Here is a 17,200-nt window from a genome sequence, read left to right on the forward strand (position 1 = left end):
ACGTGATTTTTGACGCTTGTATTTTTTAATACTACCCTGGAATGGTACCTGAAAAGAAAGACTGAACACCTTGCTCAGGTAATTGACGATCAGGATGACATGAAAACATTGATACAATGCAGTTAGTACCCTTTGCACATAGGGTTCCGGATAAGGGTTAGAACAAAAACATTCGCTATCCTACACATAATTGAACATCCATGTTACTTTAATTTTTGACATACACCAAGATAAAGTTTTTTTTTTATATTTTATATCCTGCGAAACTTGTTTTTTATTCGACAAGTCGCCCTCAGGTACATATTTATTTATTGAATTTCCTCTATGGAACGAGACAATAAACCAATTAAAAAAAACAGATGTTTATTAAAATCGTAACTCGTAACTTACTTTCTTTTTCGCGATCATATCCTACAATAACAAAGTAATCCGCTAGTCTGGACATCTCAAATTTATGTCCCGAGGCGGCCGGACTCTTCATCTAACACCATGTAGATAATTAGGAAATTTGATCACGGACACCGCAAACAACATTATACTCCACACTCAAATATTGTCCAACATTTTCCAAAACCATAATTTCAATATAAAACACGCATGGCACTACTAGATAGCGAACACCGCGTTATTTTATTAACCACTAACCGAATTAAATCAAACACAACACCCGGGAAACATTTCAAAACACAATCTGACAGACTCTATTCGCAAGAGGTTAGGGCGTCTAATTAAAGAGAACTTCACGGAAATAACTCGCCGAAATATGTAACGAAACACGAACTACACTCGGATTTAAATAAAAACTAATTTAATCGTCTGCCACACCCATTAATCTATTAAATATACAATCCCCGTCCACATATCAACTCGCCATTTTACCACTATCACTTTTTTCCAACACTTGTCCGTGACAGCGATTCACTTGTCCGATTTATTAAACGTAAACCCTTCACATGAAAAGTTTTACGGTTCTTACGTAGGAAAATGAAGAAAAAAAACGGGGAGAGTTGTGTTGCTTTTTTTTCTAAAACTCTAAAGCATCATCAAGCTAGGATTATGACAGAATTCTTCATCTTGTTGTAGGCCTTGTGGCCTTTTTTAAAAAGGGATTAGCCTCCTGCGATGTCAATACCCAGCTATCGACCCATCTCTTTGGTGGTCTGCCCGGGAGTCCACGGAGTACCATGGGGTTGGCCGTATAGTGCGATGTGTGGGAATCTGGATGATTCCATTCTCCTCACATGCGCATACCATCTCTCCTTTGTTGCCTTCTCCACCTAACGACATCTTCGATCTCGCATATTTCTCTGCTCCTGGCGTTTCTTATTCTATCTCGAAGACTCTTGCCTGATACGCTTCTTAGAGTCTTCATTTCTGACACTCTTAACATATTTTTTGTGCCAACGGTGTCCGCTCTACTTTCGATTCCATGCGTCATGATGGGTCAGACACAAGTTTTGTAAATCTTAATTTTGCTGAATTAGTATTTCTGTGAAACAGAAACACTATCAATTTCGATTTTTTGGACAAACTACATACACAACCATGTAATCGTATTCCCAAAAGGATAAGCACGGTTAGTGTTGAATCTCAGTATTATCGCACCCTGAAATGGCTGCTAAACTTTTGATAGGAACACGGTGTAACCCAAAAGATGATTGTAAAAATAATTTATTTATATAGCATATTAACATATTAATTCACAACAACACAATACCAAAAAACATTGAAAATTTTTAATATAACGAATTGAAGTTAATATTTATATTGATACTACCGGACAGCTTTTATTTTATTTATTTTTTTACAGAGAAAAATTTATGTTCTTATTATTTTAAGAAATATTTTGATTTCATACTCTTTTTGTAGGCCTAAGCGGACAATTACCAAACAAGAATCATGTTGTGATAATTAGTTCAACTAAAATGTGTTTGAACCAAGAAACTCTGACTCAGAGTTTTCAACAAAGACTAATCATGGGAAAAAATAAATATAAAAAAAAACTGATTCTCAAATGAAAAGAATGAAACTATGCTTATTTTCGTAAAATAATTTTAAACGAACGTTTAGTATCATGACAGTAGATAGATTCCAATATTATGTATCTCCTCAATATATAAAATTTTCTTCTAAATGATGTGTTCAAGAGCCATAAACACGAAGAAAAAGAAAAAAATCTCCTTTGGCAACATTGAATTTCATCTGTCATTTTCTCGTATATTTTTTATCTGTGGACTTGTTTTTGCGTTTGTTGATTGGATTTTTATATTTATTACCACCTTTCTTATAACATTATTGTTTAAGTCCTTTTTTAGGTAACATTTTATTTTCCATATATCGTTAATATTTTATAATGCTCAGTTCCGTAGTATTGTGCAATCAAAAGTTTACATAAAGTATTTCAATTACTTGAAAGTGCTCAGTCGGAATAATCAGCGGTTAATGTATGAGGAGACGCATGAATGTGGAAGAGGAGAAGATTGTTAGCAAAGACAGATTGGTGTGGCGTTCTATTCTCTGCCTACTTCCGCGGGAAGCGGCGTAATGATTAGTCAATTCCTTTTCAAAAGCATGCACAAGAACTGTCTAAATTGTTTTGGTTGTGTTTATTTGTTTATTCCATGGAAATAAAATGAATTTTTATTCATTTTAAGAAAGGCTGAAGAATTTGTTTCACCTTCCCCTCATGGCCAAAAAATCCACACGTTCCGGTGCCGCGTAGTCAATACACATGTTTTTTTTCCGAATTCTCACAAAATATCTTTATAATGTGCCCGATAAGTGGTAATTGTTTAAAAAACTTCATTCAATGCGTAAATGTATTATGTAGGAATACTTAAAATTTGAACTCATTATCGATTAGTTTTATCGAGATATTAAAGTTATCACAAGCAATGTGTACAAGTTACACATCACCGGAAAGGAAGGGTTAAATGCATTTGTTTGATAGCCAAACCATTTTGTTATTGTGGAAGACCAGTTAGATTAGATCAGATTATCTTGCACTAAAATGGCAAAGAATGTTTTCATGACCTGTTTATGCAGTATGCATGTGTCGGGTTATGGTCCCGTAGTTAGTGTCGCGGATCTTAAGTCAGAGTTTCTCGGTTCGAATCCACTCTACCACAATTTGATACCTATTTCTAATAATGAGCCGCTCAGGCTCACAGAAATAGTATGAAAGTGAAGTATTTTTGTTAATCATGAAAACACAAATATTTCTCTTTTTTTTTAATAAAAAAAAGTATTATCATTGTGATGCTTAAAATTTTCTCGCTCTTCATGTGTTTACTTCAAGTTTGTTTACTTCAGGTTTAAATAATGGCGGCCCAGCGATCACGTCGACACAATGCCGGAAATAAGATCAGTAAACTTCTAGATGAAGAAGAAGAAGATGACTTCTATAAAACTACTTACGGAGGTTTCGAAGAGGCCGTGGAAGACAAGGAATATGTGTGAGTTAATGCTGTGTGGACTGTTCCACACAGAGGGCAGTTTGTTATATCATAATTGTTTGTATCTGCTGTAGTTCCCACTTAAGTCCCATCTTAAATAGTGACCTTTTTATCTAGCAGAAGGTATAAACGATACTAGAGATACTGGAAGTTATTGAAGAGTGCAAAGACATGAAATAATTTTTTTGTTATTTTTGTATATATTTATTTTATTTTGAAATGAAATCATATAATATTTCTGGTTAGTATTAGAGATGGCATAAAGTTTTCAGTTTACTCAATCGGGCGCCACTTTGGATCCCGCTCTCTTCCTGGTCATCTTTCAAGAGCTAGTGTCATCCCTGGACTATCGCTGCACGCTGCATTTGTCAGTCTTGACTTTTCACTCGATAGGTTACAATACTCGATCATGCCTAGACTGGCTCCGCCTCTGCTCTTCTCATACTGCAAATCGATAGTATAGATCTTTGCTACTGAGCTGGTGTTTTTGTCATCCCGTCCCTTATCACCGTGTGCTTCCAGTACCATAAGAAGATACAATAATTGTGATAAAACATTCAAGGACTTATTCAACTCGCTCTTAACACACTTCGGACGGGAAGGTATTTTTACCCGTTCGGTCTATTGATGCTTAAGCTCATTTTGAAGTCTGAAGTAAAGTAATTACATATTTAATGTTTTTATATGAATATTATGTACCAATCCCTTACCCTTTGTTAAGGTATTAGCTATATGTACATAATTATCAAATCCCTTCGCCAGCAGTCCGCAACCGTAAAAAACACCCATCCGAAATGTGTGAATATTGCATTTTTCTTATAATTATATTATCCTTCCCGTGATCGAGTGTACTCACCATAAATATGAATTAAAATAGATGAATGGATTCAACCTTCACACACCCCCTTGTGGCTTCTGAGTCTCCTCTTTAATATTCCATTTATGTAATACAATTTGCAATTTGATACCTTCTCATATTTAGGCAAGGTGTTGAAGGTGCGGATGAAGTAGATTCAGACTTCAGTATTGATGAGGACGATGAACTGATCTCCGATAATGAAACGGAGAATAAACAAAAGAAGAAACGATCTGTCAACACCCGAGCTTACAAGGTCTGTAACTATGCTTTATTAAACCTTGTATAATTGAACGAAAGTGTTTAAAATAAAATACACTGACTCTTAACAGATCCTCATTAGACATGCAATGTTGAATTAAATTATTTTTTAATATATATTTTGTTTGTCTCATCAGAGACACCATTTAAGGAAAGAGATTATGCAAGTCTGGACAGACTTGATAATTTACAGGGCTTACAAACTGCAATCAGTGGGCTTAACCGTTTGAGTGCCAAAAAATGCATACAGTTTCTTGTAAAATGCCACCAAAAAAACATCATTTTTTATGAAACTATATATTTTTTTAAAACCCCATAAATTCTTTGAATTTTCATGAATTTTGATGATTTTTTCGGTGTTTTATTAAAGAATGTTGAAATATTTGAAATAAAACGCTTGTATAAATGAATACAGTATTTTATTTAGAAAAAAAGAAAGACAAAAATGAAAAACAAAAGAAAATCAACAACTGTGCTTTCCTGCACACGCCGTGTGGACACCCTTCTTACAATAAGCACAAATAGTCGTTGATCTACGCAGCCCAGCACCATCTTTATTACTACAGACCACACAGCGACGTAAATTCTTTCCTGGAAGCTTCTGCAGTTTGGATTTATGGAATAAAATTGTTGAAGAAATTTCAGCTTTTTTTTTTGTAGGTAACCATTCCCTTTCAATCGATTCAATTATTTTTGATGTGAACTCGTGTCTTGAAATTTTTTTGCCTTCATTATTGATTGAATATATTATATATGCGTTTAAAACCATTCTTCCAAAAATGTTAAATGTTACCTTTTTCCAATATTTCAATGTTCTTCTTTCATCTAAATATACATACAACATTTTATCAGACTCATCTATTCCGCCCATGTATTTATTGTACTCATGAATCATCTGTGGTTTTTCTGTTTGCGTTTCGTATGAACCCCTATATTTTTTCACTGTGACGCCACTCGTATTACTATTTGTAGAAATTAGGATGACCGGGTGTTTTTTGGTTTTTTTAATGAACAGAGAAGAATGTCGTCACTTTTATAATAATTAGGTTTTCCAACTTGAGACACTTGTGCCTCACGTGGTATATATTTCCTGTTTCGACGGATGGTTCCTGTAATATACGTAATTCTTTCCAATAAAGTCTTAGCCAGTTGAATGCTTGTAAAAAAATTGTCAACAAAAATATGATAACCTTTGTCCAGGTAGTTACCAATTTTTAACAGATTCATTACTACAACATGGCCAAGGCCAAATTTTTTTGTATCATCCTTGTCTTGCTCTAATTTTGCTCCTCGGTAACAAAAAAATGCCAAGCAATAATGGGTTATGGAGTCGCATAACATCCAAAACTTTATTCCCCATCTGTGGTGTTTTTTGTTGGGGAGATATTGTTTGATTTTTGAGTGGCAATGAGTCCCTACCAATGACTCATCAATAGAGAGCTGGCGATTAGGGATATAATGGCGTCGGAAAACTTCATTGGCATGGACAACTATCATATTGAATTTTGCACAGGGGTCGTAGTCTGGATGATTGGATGGAGCCAAGGTGGAATTATCAATTAGATGAAAAAATTTCAAAATTATCTGAAATCGGTTTCTTGAGAACATTTGTTTGAACCATGGTATGCCCCTCGAATCTGTACTCCAGTAGGAAACAATTGACGGTCGTCGTGTAATACCCATTTCAAGTATGACCGCTATGAAAGCCTTCAATTCCAATACAGACACCGGTTTCCAAGCCTTTGCACGTGATTTGTTTCGTAAAGTGTCAGAAGAGTTTTCAAGAAATTGTTGGGCATATTTGTTGGTTTCATTTTTTATCGTTGTTAACAGAATGACATTAAAAAATAAATCAAAATATGATATAGGTTTGGAATCACGCGGAGGAGGATCCCGAAGTCCAGGCGTTTCGAAAAAATGAGAATTTTCGGTAGAAAAATTGGTTCCGGGAGGTACATTTGTAAATGAGTAATTTCTGGTGTTACTCTCCATTTCTTGGTCACGATCAGAAGAATTACTGGAAATTCGCATCCTGCGGTTGGGAAACACGGATATGACATCACTCTCACCAGAGCTACTCTTACTCGAACTTGAATTAGAGGAGTGGAAATCGTCGCTCCCGCTATCAGACATTTCAGAGGACGCGCTCGACATTATGTTTTTTAAATTAACTAAAATAAAAAAATAATAAATGAATCTGAAATTTAAACGGTTTACTACGATCTTACAACTATTAAGATAATATTAGAATAATATTTACCAACGCCGCAGCACCACACCCTACGTACGCGCGAATCAGAGCACGACTGACGCAATCGACGGAAATCGACGATCGGCAATCTTCGTTAAAACACGAATCGACGAAAATCGACAATCGGCAATCAAACGGTTAAGTGATCACTTAATACACTTGTGTGAGGTTCGCTTCTCCATATATTTAATCTGCAGGCACCAATTCACTCGTGAGTTAGAAGGAACATTCTATCGAAATTGTTTCTACATTTATTATTTCTCTGGTGTCTACACCAGAATATGACAGGGTGACGCGATGCCAGGTTGTAGGTTGTAAGCCCTGTAAATGCCTAGAATTATAGTCTATTGTCTTATAAATTGCTTCTGGTCAGTAGCACCCAGCGTTATTTTAAAAAATAATTCCTCGAATTCATTTTGCAATTGTTGTCAGGAATCGAACCCGCAACACAAATTTGCAGTTGAGTGCCTGCTCAACTATGCCATACTGTTTGTTATATATACAGTGCCAAAACTGGAGGTCTTAATATATTATTAGATTAAAACCAATATTTTTAGCTTTTTCCACTTTATTTTTATTTGCCCAGCGACCGGGTTTCGTCTATACCGACATCAAAAGACTGATGATGTCGCTAACGACGAAACCCGGTCGCTGGTCAAATAAAAATAAAGTGGAAAAAGCTAAAAATATTGGTTTTAATCTAATAATATATTAAAATGCAATTCCATCACGAAGTGTCAGTGGATAATATAAATCTGGAGGTCTTAGTAAAATAAGTGTATTTTTGAGCTCCTTGTGTCTACCCTATGTCCAGTGAATGGTGTTACAGGAGAGGGGACATATATTGTTAGAGTAATGCCACAAAAAATTTATTGATCAAAGTTTTTTTCGAGACACTTGTGCTACGATTTTTTGCTTAATTCTCTTTCAATTTGAGTTTGGTTGTGGTGCCGCAGAATGGTTGACTTTGAGTCGGAGGCTCTGAGTTCGCGCCCGATCCGCCGGCTTCAGCAGTGTGGATCGCAAGTCTTCCTAACTATTATTACTATAATTTATACTAAAAGCATTTTTGTGTATGTTAGGAACCAGCCAAGGCAAAACCGAAACCCGTCAAGAAAAGCTATGAAAAACCGAGAAATCGAAAAAAAAACACCGCTTCAGTTGAGGACACAAGTATTTTAGAAAAATCTGCATCAGGTAATTCTTAAGTTCTTAACAACTTGGTTTTAGATTATTTCAATTCCGTGTTGTAAACCGTTATAAAGTTTCATTACCTTAAATAATTATTTATAATAAACGAAGGAGTTATCGAGATGAGAAATGGAAGTCCTATGATTGATAGCAATATTACTCAATATTTCAAATGTTTTATCCATGTATTCAAAGTGACTTAAACCTTTCCATTTTTCAATATAAACTTTAGGGTTGCCATCGATGGATGAAAACTCTTAAGTTAATTAATATAATCGGTCTTCAATCTTTGATATGTGTCGCCTACTTTCGAAACCCGCCAGATCTATGTAAGTCGATTTTACAAAAAATGCAAAATTCTCCGGGTGACATTTATGTTTAAAAGTTTGTCTATTTTTAGATAAAATATTTTGAAATAGAGAATTTTCCCATTTTTTTAGAAAATTATTAACTATTAAAAAAAAAAAACAGAAGACATAAACCGATAATGACGTCATTTTAATTTTTGACCTATCCCCCCTCTCTGATTGGCCGATTTGGTCAGAAGGCAAGATCCATGAATATAGCGGAATTTGTAATACTACGCTGATTTTACGTATTTTTAGCAGGGTTTTCAAGTATGTATATAAATATTTTAAACAATAAAACCCCCAATTGGCATTCCGATAGAGTATATCGTAGTCATACAGGAGAAAGTGACCAACTGACAAAACGTAAAATGTTCAGTAGGGCCATTTAACCGTTTTAACACTTTTGTCATCAATTAAAAACAAAGAAATAATGTATTTACGATTGTGATTATTTTTGTGTCAAAAGAGATATTTGCTAATATTGAAATGAGTAATTATTATTTTAGAAAATTTTTATCCCAAAGTTTTTAAAATTACTTAAAGCAGTTGGTCACTTTTTCCAGTAAAAAAATTATTTTATTTTTATTTATTTTTCCATTTTATTTTATTAATTTATTTAAAGAAAAAACTTTTTTTTGGAATATAAATTAGCTGGTAACATAACATTTTTTTTTTAATTAACATAATTTTTTTTTTATTAAATATACAAAAAGTAAAGAAGTATTATTCCGACTCAGATTCAGAAATGTATCCTAAAGTTTGGTTCTGGTGCTCTGTCTTCTTTAATATTGAGATAAAGTGATCTGTGCCCCCCATACTATTCCCGTGGAATTGCACCAGTATCACCAGCAAATCTTTCTTATTTTTCTTAGTTCTTCTTTGTATAAATAATTTAATGGAGGAAAAAATACTGAAAATCCTCACCCAAATACTGACAGGATTTTAAAATCTTCGTTATACGAAAACTAATACATACTTTTTCCTGGTCTAGTGTACTCATATCGCAAGCATTTAATTTGCAGCCATGAAACAATTTCGCTGTCTTCATTTTTATCGGGTTTTTCGTCATGTTTTTGGCTGATTTGTGATTTGAGATCTGTGTATGCCTCCGTGGTGTAATGGTAAGCGTGTTTAGCTACCGTGCTGGAGGTCCCGGGTTCGATTCCCAGGGGGGGTTGAAAATAAATATTAGTGATTTTACACAATAATATTTATTTCATATTACCCTGGACTGGTCCCTGAGCGCAGGAGTGATCACCTTGCCTTCATGTAAGTAACGATCAAGATACACTGCATCAATCTAATCCTTATCCGCACCATTAGGTGCGGATAAGGGTTAGAAGAAGATTTGAGATCTAACATACCGTCAAATCTAACATATATTTGAGATCTAACATATCTTAATTCATGTACATTATATGGATAACTCTTTCTTGATTTTTACACATTTTCATCAATAATTTACCTCTACTGGCCATTTGACTTCGAATTTAGTCACTTTGTTTGTCTAGAAACATTTAAATGTCAAATGTTTCATACAAAACTTTAACTAACTTCATGGCGTTGAAAATTGTTACAAGAAACAATAATGTCCAACTGTCACTTGGTCACTTTTGCTTGTAAAGAAAATAAACATCAATGCAGTTAGTCATTTTTAACAAGTCAAAATATTATACTTCCAAGTTTAAAATCACTCTGGGACTTTTTTCAGGGCAGTACTAAGCTAGTAAGATGTCAAATAGTTAATAATCACGTTTTTGTAAAAACTGCAGTTGGTCACTTTCTCCTGTATGACTACGATATATATTATAAAATTGGATCTGGCGAATTTTGAAAGTAGGCAACACATATATTGTATATTAGTATCCAGACCAAATCTGGTTTTTGACTTTGGAATCTAGAGAACCTCATTATTGTTAAGTATACCTATTCGTTTACTTTGCTTTCCAGAAAGAAAGTCTACAAGGAAATCTACCGCTGTCAAATCAGCGGAAACTTTGGAAAGGCTGAAAGTGAGGACGGAACTTCAGAAAGGAAAAGTAAAGAAAACGGTGAAAGAGGCTCGGGAGCCCACGCAAGAAGAGAGACTTGCGGAGGCGGCCATCACGGAGAAGGAGAATATCAAGAGTTTGGGTGAGAATTTTGTTTTAAACATACATTTCATTTTAAAAAGTTTGACAGGCGATTTGACATGTTACATGCAGTATGCTCACAGTAGTCTAAAAGAATTTATTTAAAAAAAAAAAAGCCCGTTAATTTTATGTTCAATTTCATGATATCAAATGAATTTGTTGTTTTTATATGTACCTATAATACCACCTCTGATCTTAAAAATATTTATATATAACAGGAAATAACATTTGTAAAGCATGTGTAAAATATATCATCCTTATTCCTATGATGAAAAAATACGGAATGATATGTCGACCATGAATATACAAGTAGGAAATACTAAAAATAACCGGTATTTAAAAAATTGAGAATATATCTACTAAAAATAAACTCCACTCTGTATTTTTAATTTATTGGTGTAATATTATTTTTTATTTTCCAGAACGTTATCAGCGATTAGAATTAGAGAAAAAAATAACTCGCCCATCAAAAAGAAAATTGGATGGCCCTTACATAAGGTTTGTATATTATATATAAAGTTTTTGTTTTAGAAAAACCTACATAGTCTCATAATAGGAACTTCTCCGGAGGCATAAGAGAGGTAGGATGGGGAAGTAAAGTGAGAATATTGATTAAGACATGTAGAAAAATATAATTGTATCTGTAATTGGCGGGAACCAAACTTTTAGATGCCAATTTTGCACTCGAAAGCTTCTGTCAAATTACTATTTTCGCTCTATTAACCTCTCGGTGTGTACCGCCCTAACCGTGGGGCCATAAAATACCAGGTCAGATAGCGTATGGCCCCACGTTTGGGACGCAGTGAGTATTTCAAATTAACAATATTCATCAATTATGTACTTCAAAAAATAATTCCTTAGCTTATTTGATGCTGGAAATTATGTCAAATCGATTAGCATTTATACATTCTTACTGAAATTTCCACAGCGAAAAAATAAATAATGCAATTTTTTACAGATATCACTCGTTCACCGTCAATCCCTTAGTAACCGTATTATCATCTACCGACTTTGAAACTGAAAATGTTGGCGTCGAAGAGACCCAAGAATCTGTGAAGGTGGAAAAAATGGACGTGGATACTGCCGATGCCGACGCCGAAGAGAAACCAGAGGTTAAAATCAAGAAAGAAATTTGCGATATCAAACCTGACGAAGATGCCATTGCCTTGCCGGAGAACAGGTGCGTTCTTATACCTGACATTTTAATTGCGTTTTATGATATAAGCTGACATTTATGTACTTACATAATACTTACCATTTTTCACAAATATTTTTTGTGATGTTGTTTTTAGTGAAATGAATAAATCTGTACAAGATGTATCTATGAAAGATTTGCAAGAAACAAAAGAGACATCGGACTCTAAAGAAATCCCAGAGTAAGAATTAAATATAATTAATGAAATATTTTACGTTTTATTGTTAATAAACTTTTCATGTAGTAGACATCAGTGTATAATGTGCAAATTTTTGGTAGCTTTCCTATTTTTGTATTTTCTTTAATAACTAGAATAAAAACACAATATATTTATTGTAACTGCAGACAGATGGTAGAATTCCATATTGAATTGTTGGGTAATATATCCAAAATTAAACAAGGTTTATTGGATTGAATTCTAAATGTTAATACGTGACGCGTTTCGTCTTATTATTTCGTGTTTGATAATGTCTTAATAAGACAAAATGCGTCACGTATTAACATATAGAATTCAATCCAATAAACCTTGTTTAGTTTTGGATATACATATTACCCAACAAAAACACAATCGTTTCAGTTCTGAAGAGATGGAGAAAAATCCAACAGCCAAAGCGGAGGACAGCAAAAAGTTTGAGAGAACTGTAATCACCTTTATAAATGATGTGCACGACAAGGCATTCAGTCAGATATTCCCCAAGAAGCCACCCCCTAAAGTGAAGACGAGGCTATGCGCTGTCACAAAGTAAGCATTTTGATAACCAAATATCTTGATTATTTATTTTGGTAATTGAATGGTAATTACTTAAATAAATCTGAATAATACTAGATTACAAATTTGGGGTAGCATTTCATATATTCGCATGTAAATGAAAATTCCTCGAAGAGAATGCCAAGTTAGCATTTTAATATAATGCATAGTAAACAATAAAACAAGTTTGATTTTAGATAGCGCTGAACTTGTTAACACTACTCTCATATACAATGTAAACCATGACCTAACTTTAGTAGTACCGTGAAACTGTTTTACAAGTTCTAAAAGGCGCTGGGTTAAACAGTCTGCACTCAAACTTGTTCAAGAATGTTATTATATTATTTTAGACAACCGGCGCGCTACATCGATCCCGTCACAAACCTGCCCTACAGCTGCGTCGAAGCCTTTAAAATTCTCCGCGAAGCTTATTACCAACTTCTAGAGAAGCGAGGAAACCAATCCAGACCCGATGTCGCGGAGTGGTTCACTTGGTATCAGGCCAACAGGAACGCCCCGCAACACATTGTATCCAAATATGCGTAGTAATCAAACCATAGGAGTTAAACCAAATGGTAAAATAACGGCTCTTCCTTATCATGCTACTTATAATAACCCTTATAATGTCACTTGAACTGCTAATTGGTTTTCAGCTCATGAAATTCTAATCAACTGTAAATCATCATATTAAATCATTTTATGTGCGGAATTTATGAATGAATTCAATTAAATCAAGAAAACATGGACTCTTTTTTTACACTGTGGATAAGTTCCACACAATGCGTAATTCTCTTCTTCTTCTAAACCCTTATATGCACCCCAGTAGTGCGTAGGGTACTGCATCATATAAACACAGTGTTGTCATGATCGTTGACACATGAAGGAAAGGTGATCAGCCCTCCGCTTAAGGTACCAGTCCAGGATAATACATAAATAGCGGATAGGTTTCCTTATATAAACATTTCAGGGTATCTTATTTATTAATCATTGTATTTTCTTCAGTATTACATATTTGGTACGATATCACTTTCATCACTTGAGATCCAGAGGCTGTGTAATAATCTGTTTTCAAATTTACTAGACTTAAACAAAAATTCTCATATCGATCGTGTTGTAATCATGTTTTTGTGAGCTATGTATGTAGTTATGTATTTAAAAACCGTGTAAAAAAAAACAAGGAAGTCCTATGTGTAATTTAATGTATGTATTTCACATTAATAAAATCATGTACCTTTTTTAAAAATAAATATTTTTATCGGATGTTTAGTTTTTTATTATTATATGATTGTTACTACCCCATATTCCTCCTGGGGTGGGTAGAGAATAAAACACTTTAACCCCTTACTGCATGATTTTTTTAAAACTTGTAAAAAAAATATATGATGTGTAAATTATGAAAAAAAAAGACATGTATTTTTTTGATTTTCAAAAAAATTATTTTTACCTATATAAAATACAAAAAATTATTTTGGTCCAAATCTGGCACGCCATGCAGTTGTAGTAAAAAAAATACTGGAGTACATGACATGGCTTGGAATTGAAAACCGCTATTCTTCATGAAAATTTGTACAGCAATTCCTGTCTTTATTCAGACATAAGTTTATTTTGCATTTTTTGCAGATGACAAAGAAAGAATCAGCCTAAAAAATTTGGCCGATTAGGAGATTTTGACCCTCTTTACGAAAGTAAAGAGGGTCAAAATCTGGAGAATCTGGAGTTGCCATTACAGAGTTGTCGGCAAAATGCAGACATTTTTTTGATTTCCTCCCACCTATTGCACGTCATGGTTTCGGAAATTAATGGGTTACCTAGATCAGGATTCTAATAATGACGTATAGAGGGTAACTGTACTATAGACATCATCATATTCCGATGAATTGTTCTATATCATTTTTCGACAATACGATTGAAATGTCTGGTCTTTGGTTTGTCGAGTACAACCGTGATTCCAAAACTATCATTCCAAGATGTCGTCTTCAAAAAAATATTTAAAAAATTGAAAAGGAGAATCTATATCGTCAAAGTCATTTGGAAACTCTAGATCTTCCAAAAATGCAATATCATCTGGTGATTTACGCATATTTCGACTTCCCTACACAAACTTCTTGGTAGCAGAAGTTGAAGGAGCTTCTTGGACTTCGTTTTCTTCATCAGAACTGCTCTCATCGCTTTCTAGAATAATTACATTTTTGGGAGTACTCATTTGGGGGTAATCCTCATTATCTGACACATCATCCTTGCTGTAAAAACCGTTCTTTGGTATTTCTCTTGCATATTTTGTAGTGTTGTAGAAATTACGAGCGTCCATATTTAAATAATAATTAAAATCGATAAAAATACACTTAACTTGGTTATTGGCATTATATAACTTATTTGACCGTATGTGCATTTTTTTTTTGACTAGCTGCATGATGGACCATATATGGACCAAAAACATTTTACACAATATTATCCATAATTTTTTATAAAAGTGATCATTTTATTACTTAGCCGATGAAAATAATATTACACCAGTGTAATAAAAATTTTATAGCGCTTTACAAACAAAAAACTTAAAAAAAAAACACTTTTGAATATCACGTTTGTGCAGAAAATCATAAACCGACAGTTGGAAACAGTCGAACGCACATCTAGTACAATCAGATACATCTAGCAAGAAGTTTGACAACTAGTAATGCAGATTATAGATAAAACTTAAGTATTATTGCCAGAAACAAGAAATATTTGATTATTTTGTTGTTTTTTATGGCGAAAGATTATTTTGGATCATATATGAGCCAGTATGCGGTAAGGGGTTAAATACATCCTGATAAGCTCGTAATTTCTTTGACTTCCTGACGTCCGAACATGTCCTCCAGGTATGTAGATTTCTAATGTGAACAAATTGCAAATTATTGATCGGGTCATGCAAAATACTTAGGGCAAGGGACCCTATAAACTTTTAAACACAATTTTTGGCATTTTTTATTCATTTTATTTACATCATGTAAGCACATGTTTTTTGGTCGCTATGTCTATTGTATTCACTGTATTGACATGTTCGTAGGGATACATTTAACGCGTGTTTTTTTTTCGAGAGCACTTCTCTTGAAAACGGTTCTTTTCTCGGAAATGGACCAAATCACGCAACAAGCTAACTTGAGTTGCATTAAAGTGATGCATTATTGATGCATTTTTCGCAAATAACAGCTAAACTTTAAAACTTTTTTCACTTTTACCTTTTTTAATTTATCACAAATCACTATATTTATAAATATGCAAAAAATTATGGACTTTAGATGCAAATATCCGGGGGAATAATTTAAACTTATGGAGCAGCTTCGGCCGGCAGCTATACAGCGCCAAGCCAGAAGACTCATCAAGCCAGGATTATGACAATTCTTCATCTTGTTGTAGGCCTTGTGACCTTTTTAAAAAAGGGATCAGCCTCCTGCGATGTCAATTCCCAGCTATCGACCCATCTCTTTGGTGGTCTGTCCGGGAGTCCACGGAGTACCATGGGGTTGGCCGTACAGTGCGATGTGTGGGAATCTGGATGATTCCATTCTCCTCACATGCGCATACCATGTCTCCTTCGTTGCCTTCTCCACCTAACAACATCTTCGATCTCGCATATTTCCCTGCTCCTGGCGTTTCTTATTCTATCTCGAAGACTCTTGCCTGATACGCTTCTTAGAGTCTTCATTTCTGACACTCTTAACATGTTTTTTTGTGCCAACGGTGTCCGCTCTACTTTCGATTCCATGCGTCATGATGGCTCGGACACAAGTTTTGTAAATCTTAATTCTGCTGAATTAGTATTTCTGTGAAACAGAAACACTATCAATTTCGATTTTTTGGACAAACTACATACACAACCATGTAATCGTATTCCCAAAAGGATAAGCACGGTTAGTGTTGAATCTCAGTATTATCGCACCCTGAAATGGCTGCTAAACTTTTGATAGGAACACGGTGTAACCCAAAAGATGATTGTAAAAATAATTTATTTATATAGCATATTAACATATTAATTCACAACAACACAATACCAAAAAACATTGAAAATTTTTAAAATAACGAATTGAAGTTAATATTTATATTGATACTACCGGACAGCTTTTATTTTATTTATTTTTTTACAGAGAAAAATTTATGTTCTTATTATTTTAAGAAATATTTTGATTTCATACTCTTTTTGTAGGCCTAAGCGGACAATTACCAAACAAGAATCATGTTGTGATAATTATTTCAACTAAAATGTGTTTGAACCAAGAAACTCTGACTCAGAGTTTTCAACACAGACTAATCATGGGAAAAAATAAATATAAAAAAAACTGATTCTCAAATGAAAAGAATGAAACTATGCTTATTTTCGTAAAATAATTTTAAACGAACGTTTAGTATCATGACAGTAGATAGATTCCAATATTATGTATCTCCTCAATATATAAAATTTTCTTCTAAATGATGTGTTCAAGAGCCATAAACACGAAGAAAAAGAAAAAAATCTCCTTTGGCAACATTGAATTTCATCTGTCATTTTCTCGTATATTTTTTATCTGTGGACTTGTTTTTGCGTTTGTTGATGGGATTTTTATATTTATTACTACCTTTCTTATAACATTATTGTTTATGTCCTTTTTTAGGTAACATTTTATTTTCCATATATCGTTAATATTTTATAATGCTCAGTTCCGTAGTATTGTGCAATTAAAAGTTTACATAAAGTATTTCAATTACTTGAAAGTGCTCAGGTCGGGAGTCGGAATAATCAGCGGT

The 17,200-nt window shown here is 33.9% G+C and overlaps 3 protein-coding genes across 3 annotated transcripts in view; 2 read left to right on the forward strand and 1 right to left on the reverse strand.

The window, feature by feature from the left end:
- Positions 1-912, reverse strand: part of Sbf (SET domain binding factor) — a 66,247-nt gene extending 65,335 nt beyond the window's left edge. Inside the window, exon 1 of the mRNA XM_088259980.1 lies at positions 391-912. Within this exon, the coding sequence (XP_088116106.1) occupies positions 391-481 (91 nt within the window). The 5' untranslated portion in view covers positions 482-912. The remainder of the gene's footprint in view (positions 1-390) is intronic.
- Positions 913-2,226: 1,314 nt separating this feature from the next.
- On the forward strand, positions 2,227-13,699 carry YL-1 (Vacuolar protein sorting-associated protein YL-1). Its single transcript, XM_088259984.1, has 10 exons — positions 2,227-2,315; positions 3,313-3,455; positions 4,438-4,567; positions 7,906-8,020; positions 10,315-10,497; positions 10,919-10,994; positions 11,455-11,676; positions 11,789-11,872; positions 12,269-12,433; positions 12,790-13,699. The coding sequence occupies exons 2-10, from the start codon at positions 3,322-3,324 to the stop codon at positions 12,983-12,985; spliced, it is 1,305 nt and encodes a 434-aa protein (XP_088116110.1). The 5' UTR covers positions 2,227-2,315; positions 3,313-3,321; the 3' UTR covers positions 12,986-13,699.
- Positions 13,700-16,956: 3,257 nt separating this feature from the next.
- LOC148309468 (uncharacterized) overlaps positions 16,957-17,200 on the forward strand; it is a 37,574-nt gene continuing 37,330 nt past the window's right edge. Inside the window, exon 1 of the mRNA XM_088259982.1 lies at positions 16,957-17,067. The gene's annotated coding sequence lies outside the window, so the exon portion shown is untranslated. The remainder of the gene's footprint in view (positions 17,068-17,200) is intronic.

The sequence above is a fragment of the Brachycentrus maculatus genome, unplaced genomic scaffold (assembly GCF_059751285.1).
Source record: "Brachycentrus maculatus isolate JH-2025_06_01 unplaced genomic scaffold, ASM5975128v1 h1tg000122l, whole genome shotgun sequence".
Lineage (NCBI taxonomy): Eukaryota > Metazoa > Arthropoda > Insecta > Trichoptera > Brachycentridae > Brachycentrus > Brachycentrus maculatus.

Excerpts from the sequence above, each read along its gene's own strand:
- YL-1 (XM_088259984.1), top strand. The coding sequence starts at position 3,322 with ATGGCGGCCCAGCGATCACGTCGACACAATGCCGGAAATAAGATCAGT. Across the intron at positions 10,995-11,454 it reads TTGGATGGCCCTTACATAAG|ATATCACTCGTTCACCGTCA; the intron begins GTTTGTATATTA and ends AATTTTTTACAG. Across the intron at positions 11,873-12,268 it reads GACTCTAAAGAAATCCCAGA|TTCTGAAGAGATGGAGAAAA; the intron begins GTAAGAATTAAA and ends CAATCGTTTCAG.